Below are 14,516 nucleotides of genomic sequence, written 5' to 3'. Positions count from 1 at the left end.
TGGGTTGGCGAGTCAGCAGAGGGATGAAGTAGGGGTGGGATGCTGATAAGAAGACATATATAACTGAGGGCGGAAACTAAAAATAAGCGCAATGATCACAGCACTGTTTACACTTAGTGAGAATCCCCATCCCAATTTCCTATTGCAGCTAGGTTTCGGATCAGTAACTTGAAATTAATGCTGTAGCATGATGGCTTTAGTGATGCACGACCACTGGCTCAATACATTGGATCAGAAATTACTTCTGTTGCAGTTTGTGTACAGTCAACCAAACCTCCCATTTTTAAAATCTGCAGTATGTTCTGCCACTTGCCAAAATTAACATTGCATTAATGAACTTATATTTTGTGCTTTGTGATATGAAGTTAAACAAAACATCATAAATAAAATTAGTATCTAGATTGTGTATTTATAACTTTGGTAAATCATTGAATTTGAATCGTGTCAGAAGACTTTGGTCATTGTTCCAATGAACACAAGCTGGGTGAATGGAAATCACATAATAATCACATTGAAATAACCGTGTCTTTCTGGTACCTTCTTCTCCTTCAACTTTACAAATCAAAGTCCCCTCCCAAGTCCTATCTTCAAAGTCACAGTGAAAATTACTTTCTCTATTTACTGAAGAAAACAGCTCAAGCCATATATTTACTATCTTGTGACGATATTTTGAGTTCTTGGAGGTGAATGTTAGTAGTTTATTCACCTTAAACCACAAAATTCTCATTAAAATTTTATTGTAAACTTTATAAGTGCATGTCCTTACTAATTGTGTTGTCAGTTCTTACAGCTACTTACATAGAATATAAAGAAAGATAAAGTTTCCAGTGGCACTCACGTTGTGTTGTGGAATAGTTCAATGCACTGTATGTATGTATTGGATGACAGATAAATATGTATATTGACTGTTAATGACAGTGCTTCAAATGTAGGTAAAAAAAGTTATTATTAAAAAAATTATTAATTGATAATGTGTTAGTTTGCGGTTTAGAATCTAGGTGAACAATTAAAGCACAAAATGAACACACTTGATGAGGACTATACTACATAATCACACTATAGTCAAAATAAATAAAATAAATTGTGAAAATGATAAATTTGTACATAAATTACTGTTCTGCAATATCTTTTGAAGTGCTAACAACAAATCAGATTAATGAAAATTAATAGATTATATATTATGGTTTGTTAATTATTTTAATCAATATAGTAGTTAACTAGGCTCAAATCAGTCATCTTATTGTCTTTTATTTTGGCTAGGCTAACAACTATGGAGATTTTAGGTCAAAAATGTCTAGAAATTAAATTTCAGTTTGTCGATTGTTTAGTTCATAACATACCTACTTACAGGACCTCTAAGTATGTCCTAGTAACATGCAAATGAATGACAAGACAATGAGGAACTTGATGTTAAAAATAAAGTAATGGTTGGTGTGCGATGAGAGTATTCTTGTTGAGAAGCTGGAGCTTACGAGATTGAGGATTTCTTTACTAGTATCAGCTGCTAGGCCATGGAGGAATGTGAAGTCTACAATGTCACCTCTGGAAACTTCAAAAAGGCAAATGGCGAATGACGACAGTCTTGGAAGTTGGACTGAATATCCTCGGGAATCCTTAATTTCTGCACTCACAAATGGCAGAAAATCTAACTGTGACAACTGCAGATAATATACTACAGCACTTCTAGGATGCTTGACTCCTGCGTACACTTCTTAGTTCTGGATTGCCTTCACGTACACAGTAATCGCGTTGATGACTACTGCAACTAAACTCTTTCGTCTTCGTGCTATACCTACCTGGATTTTAAGTTACCTTCTTACCGAATGAGAATCTGTACCAAGGACAAACTGTTAACTCTGTAGCTGTCGCAACTGTGATGGAGTGGAAAATACAATAAAAAATGCAGATTCTAAAAGAATACCCAGAAACACTAAAATAATCACCATAAAGAACATTAAAGACGAAGTCTCAAAATAAATCAACTTTAAAACAAATAAACTTGGTTTGTAGGGATGATGGTTAAGTTGACAATATTGCATTAAGTAAATAAAAGATTAATCCAACTATCAAGTAATCCTACTGATACACACAAAATAAACACTTGAAGTATTCCCAGTACTTATAACATTTAAATTCAATGACAGTTTGACATGCTTGTTGGCTTAATCTGCGTAGTTTGCATGGCAGAGATCAAGTAATTTGTACAATATTTCCAGGTGGGGATTTGAGCTGCTACAAGTACATGCACGACACTAAAGCCTTGTGCTGTCTTCTGGTAGATTCTGGATACAGTTTCACTCATATTGTGCCATACATTAAAGGCAAGAAGTTGAAACAAGGCATACGCCGCATTGATGTTGGAGGAAAATTGTTGACAAATCATCTGAAAGAAATAATATCATACAGGTAAGCTACGGTAGTTATTTAGATTTTAGTTGTGGAACACATTAAGTTTTTGCTAATATTATTTTTTAATTGTTTCTATAAATATTTTATGACCCACATGAATGTAGTGTAACTATTTTATTTTGTTTTACAAAATGGATAGGTTTTGTAGTCTACATATATCGTAACTCAAATTAAACTCTTAAAATTTTTTAAATTCAGAAGTTAATAGTGTTCTGGCTTTTGACGCAGGCAGCTGCATGTAATGGATGAAACGTACGTGATAAATCAAGTTAAAGAGGATGCTTGTTTTGTCTCACAAGACTTCGTGAAGGACATGGAAGTAGCAAAAAAACGAGGGGAAGAAAATACCATTGTCCGGGAATATGTACTGCCTGACTACACCACCATTAAACGAGGTTATGTAAGGCAGCCAGGGGCACCAAGAAATGAAAACGAAGGTGAGCAGGTAAGCGCCTTAAAATGTTAAAAGTAAATCTATGTTTTAATTTAAGTGTTCACGAATCACATAGTATATTATGTTCACATTATGTCTTTATGTCTAATAGCTAGATGCACAAAAAACTGATGTAGAGAGTCTATTTTAAAGGTCCTGTTTATTACAGACTACTCATTTGACTGACAAATAAACAGATACAAATATTTAAATCGGCCGGGTAATATCCTACCTATTGGTTCATACAACTTAGTCTTGCACAAATGTTTTGGAGAAAACTGTGTATTTTTAGAATATATATATATATATATATATATATATATATATATATATATATATATATATATATATATATATATATATATATATATATATATATATATATATCTCTGTGTGTGAGGGAGTGAGAGAGAGAGAGAGACTGCAAATAGAAACTATGTCAGCATTGTTTTTCACACAGTTACCATACACACTAAGTTTCAACAGTTCCTTGTTCAATCACTCAAGTTTGTTTGTGTTGCACCTGCAGCAAACCCTGCTCCTGACGAATGAGCGGTTCGCGGTCCCGGAGATCCTGTTCAACCCCTCGGACGTGGGGATCCCCCAGATGGGCGTCGCCGAGAGCATCGTGCACAGCATCGGGTCGTGCCCCCCAGAGACCCACCCGCACCTGTTCGCCAACATCCTGCTGACCGGGGGGTGCGCGTTGTTCCCTGGCTTCCAGCAGCGGGTGGAGTCGGAAGTCCGGAGCCTGGCCCCGGAGCACTTCGCGGTGCACGTCACGGTGCCTCCTGAGTACGTTCCAGTCGTAGCCTTGTGTGCAGTGTTAGAAACCATAGTTTCACAGAAAGTATTTTAAGAAAATGTCCCTGTAATTTAGCAGAATTTTTTTTTGCAGAACAGGAAAAATTTTCTGATTTCAACTTTTGCAGATGCACAAATTTTATCTTCCATTGTATACAACAGGGTGGCCACTCACCGGGAAAACCGGGATTTATCAGGGAAATCACGTTGATCGGGAATTATCAGGGAATAGTCAGGGAATTTTTTTAATAACCGGGAATTTTTTGTGTCATGTATATTTCCGCAGAGCTGCCAACCATTATGGATTTTCCGTAATTATTATGGATTTAACCCGGAATTACGGAACATCGCTGGTTTATTACGGAAACGAAGCTTTGTGCTGTACGGTAACGGAAAAAAATTCCGTTTCTGGTGTGCGTGTTTCGTGAACACAGTTCGAATACATCACGTGGTTGCGCAGATAAAGGAACTAATAAATGTGCGCATGTACTGTCGAAATAAGTAGATTAATTCTTGTGCTTTGTAATAGAAATGGTACGGTATTACGTCCGTTGTACGATACAACTAGTACATATTCTCGAACCTTACGTTTGTTATCTACGTACATCACGATAATTTTTGTATGGTACTTTGGCTAACCTGTGTTGTGTTAATTACTTTCTTGAAAGCCATTTTTTTCATCAAAGTGTTTTTGTCGTGTCTACAGACGTGAAACCTTTTTATGTTGTTCGATAGTGTTGTTCTTCAGTGCCGGTTGTAGAAATGAAGCGTGTGACAGAACAATGTGTATCTGGGGCAAAAAAAAAAAGAACATTCTTCAGAACTTTCGACCAAACTATTCAAAAGAATGGCCATGCTTGTCATCTTCAAATGTTTTGTAATGTATGCACATGTGACTTTTCGATTGCGCATGGTGGAAGGGATGACTGTAGATGGCATATTGAATCAAAGAAACATGCAGAACATTTTAAAGCGGTGACAAGGAATAAATCTATATCGTCATTTTTCGCTACATCTGAAGAAACGAAAGTAAAAAAACGCAGAGTGATTGATTACAAGTTTTTTGGAAGAACACAATTTACCGATAGCAGTAGCCGATCATTTGGGTAATTTGTATAGAGCTATGTTTCCGGACTCAAAAATAGCACAGAAATACAGCTGTGCGAGAACAAAAACATCGCCTTTGTGGAGTATATGGCTGGTGAAACTAAATTGAAACTGTTGAATCTTTAGTAAGTGGACCATTTGCTTTAGCTACAGATGGGAGTACTGATTGTAATGCAGTGAAGATTTATCCATTAGTTGTTTCATTTTTAAATCAAACACAAGGTAAAATTTGCACTGTACTGTTATCCCTTTTTGAGAGTACTAAGACTAAGAATATTTCACAACTAGAAATGTTACACTTCAAAAATGAATGTAAGAACAGTTATCAAAAATTGTGTGAAAAAATGTTTGAGCGCTCGCCATTGAAATACCCCATTACTAGGGACAGGAAAAATTCGCGGGTTCAATGACCTGTAGGATGAACTCCATAGTTCTGTGTACTCTCGGTCAAATGCCACCCACTCATTGGCTGCTGTCTTGTGAGACGTCCCAACGTAGCAGGCTGAGATTCGATAAAGCTTTGGTCAGGTATTTCTCATTGGCCCAGAGTCATCCAGGTGAGTTGTGAGCCAATAGCAGAGGCAGCACTGAGGTATAACTATTTGTATTTTAGCCTATCGGGAAATGAATTTGCGAATTTTTCCGGTCTCTAGACAACAAAACACAGATTGCAGGTCATTGAAAGGGATGCTATAATGTAAAGTGACATATTTAAAATGTATTATGTTATTTAACGAACTTCTGTATGTATATAATGAAGAAAATACAGCAGGGTGCTAAAATGTGAGCAAGCACTTTCTATAATATTATATTCTTTCATCAAAAGTATGTTTTTTTTGTAATTGTAAATATCAGGGAAATTTTGAATTTTTAATCAGGGAAATCAGGGAATATTTTTGGTGACTGTGAGTGGCCACCATGTACAAACATAATAAAATAACAAAATAAGTCAGCCAACAGGTGGTAAAGAGAGACAAATACGTGCAAGCATACTCCACAGTTTATACCTAAAGTTTTTTTTTTACTTGTACTGGGTGTAACAGAAATGTAAAATTTTACAAGTGGTACGAAAAGTTTGTAATAGAAGATAACCTACGAAACACTGTGAACGCACAGATTACAGGGTTCTTACATCTCCTACACATCGTTAAAAAGTCCTTCATTTGTCTTTAATACAGTTAGGGACCATAAAAGACTTTAAATTTCATTATCAATCCTTAAGAACTCCATAATAATGACTGATAGCTAGGGACCCAGAAATTTTGTGAACTGCGAAATTCGTGAAATAACACAAAATTTGCCAGTTTTCAAAGTTTTTCACTAAATTTTAACTTTTTTAATGAAACACGAAGTTTGGTGTGAAATACAGCTTTTTGAAAGCAGGAGCGATGGCTTTGTTTACAAGAGAAACTACTACTTTATTTTATATTATACCAGGTTTTATGTTACTTTTCTGTAATTACTCAATACGACACAAAAAAAATTGTTTTTCAAGTGGAGAAAACTTTTTTTGCCGAAAACTTCCAAACAAATGTGAAAGATCCTCTCGTTTGTTCACATTTTATATTTTCCAATTTTATAGTTAAGCCAATAAATAATTGTTAATGTTATGATAAAACATGTGTACAATGTGTTACATATGTTTATCCTAATTCCTTTGTTTACATTCACTTAATTTATAGTGATGAAATCGATAGCTGTTTGGCTGGATACCGGATATCCAGCAAACTTGAAGCCTGATATCTGGTCGCTGGATATTTGGCCGGTTGCCGATTGGCGCAATGTAATGACTAATGAGCAAGCTCGAGAAGGTGGCGCACAAACGATTGGGCAGACTCGAGTGAATTCGGGTCTTTTCGTTCATTAGTGAAGTTAGGAAGTGTTTCATAAAGTGTTGAATTGATTGCAAACACAATCATATTAGGTTATAAAAAAATGTGCTATTGTAGTTTGAGGTTATTATAAAAGTATTTTTAATGTAATTCTAAACAGATTTAGTGATGAAAAATGACATTACTAAAGAAAAGATCACCTTTATGAAAAAATTTTTTATATAAATAGTAACGATCAAAAGTTTGCTGTTTGTTTTTTATGCAAGGTTAACATTTCTCATGGCGGTGAAAAAAAAAAAGCAGGTATGTACCAAACTAAATTAACTTATCTTTTTTCTTTTGTTTTTAATTACTTCATGGCAGGTACCTACATAATAAAAAAAAATATGATTCAAGAATATTTTCTTAACGTTATTGGATAAACTTTCGACTCACCCAGACAATACTATAACAACAAAATCATTTACACTCAGTTTTCAATTTTTAATTACTTTTCTTAAGGCACGTTTGTAACAGTTTTGTTGACGGTATTCTATTTTTTCTAGGTACTTCTGCCATGAAAAATCATAAAAACAAAACATCCACATGAATTTCGTGCACTGAAAAAGATCCAGCTGCTGCCGTGCCTACTACAATGCCTTTAGCCATCCTGGGGACAGGTTCGTCTTCAGTATCAGCAAAAAAGCAATTGACTACGACAAAATCGTTTGAAAGGAAATTGTTTGGGACATAAATGATGCAAAAGCCAAGAAGTACCATTATTTATTAGCAGAAATGATTGCACTAGACGAGCCAGTATCCATAGTAGAAAGAACCGGATTCACCAGACTCCTAGAACAAGCTTTACGCCGCTATAAATTGCCAAACACCCTGCCGCAGTGTGTACAGCGATAGACTTACAACAAAACACTTTTTTCTGAAGCTGGCTGTGTCTTTCAAGACAAGTAAAACCGTTTGTTGCCTTTGCCTTTTAATGCAGAGAAATTGGTATTTATTCACCGTAATTCGCCCGTAGTGCAGTACGGGTACTAATTTTTTTTGTTGTAAAATGAAAATATGTTGATTATATTTGTTATGTGTATTAAATAAAGTACCTGAATTATATATATATTTAATCCATTATCCGGATGGATACTATTATGATTGTGATGTGTTGGGATTTAGGATCCAATAAGTAGCCAACGAACAAGCTGTTATGTCGCCATGTTGCGAGCTTTATTTATCGAGCATCCGCTCATAGATATTGTCACTGGCCGGTGCAGGTCTCATACGACACTGATGTATTGATACACAACATCTCCCCTTCTTACAAAGCTTTTAAAAATACATTTTTTTTTTTGCACCAACTGTAAACACATAGTGCTGTAACGATACATAACGATGTTTCAATACTCAACAAAACATATAGTGCCTCATGGACACCTAACAAGTTTCAATACACAAACTAAACATTTATAGTACTTACTGCATGGACACATTATACTAATGTTTAGTTTCTGGCACTTAAATCTATTTAGTATTTACAACATTTTACACACATTACTGCCAAGTTGCTCCTTAGGACTATGCAGTATAATTCTCTAGGTATCTTGGAGGCTTCACTATACGGCCTGATCTAGACCTAGTAACTTCACCCTCCGTAACTTGTTTTTTATGTCTGCCCTGGCTTCTTACCTCACATTCCTCAAACCCTCTGAATCCTATCTCATTCTCACCTTCACTACATCTATTGTTTTCAGACTCACCTCGTTTCCCCTTTGCTTGTATATTCGCGTCTGGGCTAGATATTGAACTTTCCTGTGTATCTACTGTGCTCCCAGAATATTCCTCAAACCCTCTGAATCCTTCTAGGTCCCAATTCTCAAATATTAGAGGCTCCTTGTTACTATCATGCATTAAGTGTCTGCGATTTCTATCCACTTCAGAGCCTGTGTCCAATCTCACTCGATATGATCTGGGTCTATCCAGAAATCTTAACAACCTGTCCTCTCTGCCAAGAAGCCTTTCCGTTCCTAACCCTTATCCGACTACCTTCCGACATTGGTTGTAATTCTTTTGACTGCCTGTCATAATGCTGCTTCTGTCTCTCTTGCCTTGACACTAGGTTATGTTGTATATTAGGTTGGGACTGAGGCTGGAGTAAATCCATGGAGTGAGGCATCAAACCACGCAAACGCCTGCCATAAAGTAACTGTGCTGGAGATGGTAAGGTGTCATCAATGGGAGTATTTCTATACTCTAAAATAGATAACATTATGTCTTTACGATCAATTACCGCCTTCTTAAGCATTTTTTTTATAGTTTGAACATTTCGTTCTACTAGACCATTTGATTGTGCATATGTAGGACTTGATGTCTTGTGTTGAAAATTCCACTGTTTAGCAAATTCCTTGAATTTCTGTGAATAAAATTGTGTACCATTATCACCAAATAGGACCTCTGGTATTCCATGTTTGGCCATTATTGTTTTGCAGTGTGTGACTCTTGACTAGAGGAAAGATTCCTTAAGTGACAAAACTCTGGAAACTTTGAATAGGCATCGACAACTAAAAAGTAAAAGGTAATCATTACCCTGAAAATGGAAAATATCCACAGCTACTACTTGCCATGGTCTATCAGGGATTTCTTTGTTCATATGTGGCTCTCTACCATTAAGATTTTGAACTGATCTGCATGCATCACAGTTGTTCACCAGAGTTTCAATGTCTTTTGACAAAAAGCACATTCCCGTGCCCTCAACTTGCATTTCTGTATTCCCATATGATTATAATGAATTCTATCTAGAATTACTTGTCTCATGGCTTGTGGAACAACAACCTTTGTGCCTTTATATATCAACTCCCTGTGTATTGTTAATTCCTCCTTATACCTTGTCATCAAGTGTGCAGGAGCCCTTGTGTTTGTTTGTTTCAACTCTTTGCAAAATGCCTAACTGTTGTATAGCTAACAGCCCCAATATTGGTGGAGAATTTTCCACCTTAGTTACCTGAAATTCAATCACATGAGATTTGTCATGTTTGGTTTGGCAATGTAAAATCTCAAGAGTGCACCCTCTCTTAGCTTAAATTTACAAAATATACTCTCTGGAATAACATTGACCTGTGCTCCAGTATCCACCTTAAAATTAACAAAGCTGTTAGGTTCTGCAATTTTAAGTTTACAAAACCACTCGGTTCCATTTACAGAGCTGGTTATGCATTCGGATCCCTTATCTGCAACACTTACTTTAGCGATACAGTTTGCGTTACAACATAATTTTTCACTCTGTGCTTGTTGCTGGACATTTACACTACTGTCTACACAACTCTCATTTGCTTGTCCCTTTGAGGTTATACATCCTAGAACTAAATCATTGGTAGTGTCAATAAGAACATTAACAGCACTGTCTTTCCCCTGTGCCTTTAATCCACACACACGTGAAAAATGTCCCTTTTTTTTGACAATGGTGACAAACTGCATTATATGCTCGGCAGTGTGAACTGGTGTGATTAAGTCTGCATCTGTAGCACGACTGATCCGACAACTTATTGTATCTAGGCATACCTTCTCTCGGTGTTTGATACTCCCTTCAACTCATCTTGCATGCAGTCTGTTTCTGGAACTCCTGGCCATATCCCGTTGCTCCATTCCTTGATTCCGGAACTTTGCAGTTGGTCGAGAAGATTGGTGGAACCTCCCTCCTTGGCCTCCTCGGTTGATGTAGCGTGGATACGTAGTTCCTGCGCATTCTCCAGGCTTCCCGGCTGTGTCTTGATGGTCCACTCCTTTTTAATCTCGTCTCACTGTACGTACAACTTCATTTTCAATGGTCTTCATTAATACCAGAGTTTGCTCTGCCGCTTTACATATTTGTATTGCCTTTGTGAGAGGTAGCACTGGCTCACGAAGCAATCTGTCCTTAAGACGCGTGTCTTTAACACCGCATACAATTCTGTCCTTTATGAGGTCGTCCCGAAGTGTATCATACCCACAGTTTGCACTAAGGCGACGCAGCGCCGTCACGAACGAATCAATTGTTTCACAGTCTTCCTGGACATAATTATTGAATTTGTGTCGTTCTACGCTCTGGTTTGTTTTAGGAAGAAAATACGCATCTAAGCGTGCCATCACTGCCTCAAATTTTTTTGCCTCTTCATCTGGAACATCCATTGTAAAATACAACTCTTGTGCTTCCTCTCCCAACACGTGCAGAAGCGTTGCTATCTTGATGTTGTCTTCCTTAACTGTTCCTCCCGTGGCGATTAAATAAATATTAAATTACTGCTTCCATCTTGTCCAGTTTGTAGCCAAATCGCCCTCCAGGCTGAGCGGTCGTGGTGGCTTCAGGTTATCCATCGCGTGGATGCCGCTTGTACAATCTTGCCCCGACTATAATCACAGCCAACGTCCGCGACTTATTTTCCGTCGTACTACATTATAACCACGCACCCAAAACTTGACGAATTTGTCCGCAGCACCATGTTATGATTGTGATGTGCTGGAATTTAGGATCCAATAAGTAGCCAACGAACAAGCTGTTGTGTCGCCATGTTGCGAGCTTTATTTATCGAGCATCCGCTCATAGATATTGTCACTGGCCGGTGCAGGTCTCACACGACACCAATGTATTGATACACAACAGATACTTCCTTATTATCTTGTGTTAAATTTAGAATCCTTAAATAAAAGTGTTGTTTGGTAAGGTTAGGTTAGCTGGTTATTACGTTTGGTTAGCCACATTAAAAATACTTAAGATCATTATGAATTAACAATTTAAAATAAACTAGGTAACTTAACCAACCATCCTTACTGTTTTTAAATATTTTTTATGTAGCTATACTAGCCATTTGTTCACACCATTTTACAGAATTTTTCATGTAGCAACTTAACCAACCGTTCACACAATGTCATAGTCCTTTTAATGTACATAAACCATCAACTTGTTAATCTGGTTTAATTTCTTAAGTATCAAACCACCCTCTTAGAGAATGATTGAAATGAAAGGAAGTGTAAGAAAGCATTTAAAATTCTTTTTTGTAAATAAGGCTTTTTCTTAGAATTAGCAAAAGTTCTTAAACTTGGATTCACAGTGTATGTAAAACAATTTTTAAGTAAATAAAAGGCAAAAAAAAAAAACTCTTGATACTAAATTTTACATAAAATTTTTTACATAGATTTTTTGCACCACTTTTGATCAATTTTATTTACCGTTCAGGGTCCCTACTGTAATAGCATGCAAGTAATGGATAAATGTGTTTTTTTTTTTTTTTAGTGTTCTTTTGTTTCGGACTTGGTAACAAACAACACTTTGTGCCCGTACAGTACAATTGACAAATTTTGTGCCATATTATAAGATTTTTTATATATAAAAATGTTTTGGATTCTATTTTATATTTTGTATCTCATCGTATATCTTGAGGTATTGTGTGATTTTAAAAATGGTTTTCTACCTCATTATGGTGGTGAAGGCGATGTAGTAAAGGGGTCCTTACAAGCTTATTCAATTATTTTTACAAGATGGTACGGATCATGGACTACCTACAGCATACAAAAATTGTAGTACCTATTATCTTAGTAAATCAACCTGTGTGATATAATGTAGATCTATGTTGGTATTGGAAAAAAAGGAATATTTTCCCGTAAAATACATGGCTATATTTTTCCCAAAATTTTTACAACATGAATTTTTTTCCACCCACATTTCCCGAATTTTGGATTTTTATTTGATTAGTAGGTCTATAGGTTTTTACATCGCACTGTTATAAAGGGAGGTACGTATCACATGTCGAGTTGGTTGTTTAATTTTATCATTTCTTTTAATTAAGGGATTTCCAGTAAATTCATTCCATTAACTCTCTTGCATGTATCATTGGGCCACAAATGTTCTCACCAGATATTTACTAAATGTTATTTTCGAGCTGCAAAAGGTTATGCTAGTGTGCTATCATAATTATGGCACTTGCGTGATTTTTTTCACTATTATATAATAGTATGTAAACATCTGATAAGAGAATTTAGATTGAAACACAAAATGGCAAAGCGCTATTGTAATAAATTTACAAGAAAAACCCAATCTAGTTGAAACAAGAAAATGAACTAACCAGTATGTTGTGCGACACTGATCCTTAAGGTAATTTCACATGCTATGTCAATTTGTTCATCATTCTTTTTTTTTTAATGGCTATTTCCTAAATTTTAAATCAATACTTACCTGCATTTGTTGTTCTGCCACAATCATTTTTAACAAATACTCGGTGAAGAAGCACGGTGTTAGAACACTCGTCTCCCATCAAGGCGACCGGGGTTTGATTTTGGGCAGGGTCGAACCCAGATTTTCACATGTGGGAAATGTAGTGGACATGCAGTGCCTGTACTCCCGTTTCCCCCACCAACTTATTCCATCGCTGCTCCATGCCCCATCTGACCTCACCTCACACGCTCTTCAGGCTGGCCGGAATGACAGGTCTGTTCCTCTGGGTCACGGCAGGACAGCTGGCTCCTGTGAGTGTCGGTTCCATTCCATCCATGTAGACCCTGCCTCAGGTTTGAAACTACATGTCGATTTTCATTTTTCTTTCACTTAGTGTAATATGATGTGTGTAAATAGTCTTGCAAGTTGTGATAATTACAAATACTTGTGGCAGAACAAGTGCATGGAAGGTATAGAATTAAAGTTGTAGAAATAGCAGTTTAATAAAATTAACGAAGAAAATACAAAAAAAAAATAAACATGGCGTGTGAGACAGAGCCTTAAGATGACAGTACCTTAATGGCATATCATAGTGGAATACCAACCAATAGAGTACTTACACAGTGCTCATCAATTTTAATAGTATGGACATAGGAACCTTATGATAGCTCTAAAAATATTTTGTGTTGAGAAACCTTATTTCTTATGGCTGCAGAGCTAGGTGGCACAGTGGTAAGACTTTGGACTTGCATTCCGGAGCACCCGGATTCTTATGTTCCAGCCATTCTGATATCTGTTTTCCACAGTTTCCTAGAGACTATTTCAAGCGAATGCTGGAGTGGTTTTGTATAATAGCTAGAGACAAGATTTTACGGTTTTATGTTTAGACCAGTCCGTTTTTTATACGGGACATGTTGGTATAATTGTTTTTATTTTTTGTGAAATTTTTTGGGTGCTATATTGCATATGAACTTGCATTTCTGTTTATGATGGATTTATATGAATTTCAGTTTCACTGCAATTCACCATATAATCGGGTCTTTAATAATAAGCCATTCCTTCTAATACCCTTGTTCTGTGTAGTTGTGTATTACCAGCTCTAGTGATCTTGCTGTTAAGATGTTAAAACTCAAATTAAAAAATATTTTGCATTGTTTGAGAAAGATATTTGTATAGCTGTTGGCAGAATAAAATTACACCCAATATCATTTTAATTTTAAATATGGCATGTAATTTATTTTAAGTTTCTTTTGCACTAAGAAAATGCTTTTTTAGGGATAAGTTGTTTGATTTTTTTGATTTCGATCATTAGGATTAAAATAATCATGTGTTGAATTCTATGTTGTTTGCCCTGGTGCATTATAAAATAAATAAACTCATAAAAATTCACAAGGTTGCTGTTTCCAGGCTACCCATTTTCGATAACATCTAGAAATTTTAACATCTTTACAAACACATGACACAATAGTTCAGTGCACAACAAAAATTATCTACATTTTTTTGAAACATAAGGTGTATCAGCCAAAAATAGTTTTCTGTACTTTCTGGGAAAAAGTTGGTCCCTCACTACAATATAACAATTTTTTTCATAACTTTTAACTTAACTTTTTTGTCCTTTCATAAGCAAGGTTTCTTTTTATCGCCAATAAATGTATTCATGTGGACGGTACACTAATTTTTATATTACAAAATTTAAAATGGCATTCTATATAACAGGGGTCCATTGTATCTAATTGTAATTGTACACAGCCATGGCTCTAGC

At 36.0% G+C, this 14,516-nt stretch overlaps 1 protein-coding gene across 1 annotated transcript in view; it reads left to right on the top strand.

Moving 5' to 3' along the window:
- Positions 1-14,516, top strand: part of LOC134541634 (actin-related protein 6) — a 41,971-nt gene that overhangs the window by 23,890 nt on the left and 3,565 nt on the right. The window contains exons 4-6 of the mRNA XM_063385210.1: positions 2,217-2,406; positions 2,638-2,854; positions 3,372-3,637. Of these exons, the coding sequence (XP_063241280.1) occupies positions 2,217-2,406; positions 2,638-2,854; positions 3,372-3,637 (673 nt within the window). The remainder of the gene's footprint in view (positions 1-2,216; positions 2,407-2,637; positions 2,855-3,371; positions 3,638-14,516) is intronic.

This window comes from Bacillus rossius, chromosome 1 (assembly GCF_032445375.1).
Source record: "Bacillus rossius redtenbacheri isolate Brsri chromosome 1, Brsri_v3, whole genome shotgun sequence".
In the NCBI taxonomy this organism is placed as follows: domain Eukaryota; kingdom Metazoa; phylum Arthropoda; class Insecta; order Phasmatodea; family Bacillidae; genus Bacillus; species Bacillus rossius.
The sequence above is the reverse complement of the archived record's forward strand: the minus strand, read 5'-3'. Positions and strand labels throughout refer to the sequence as shown.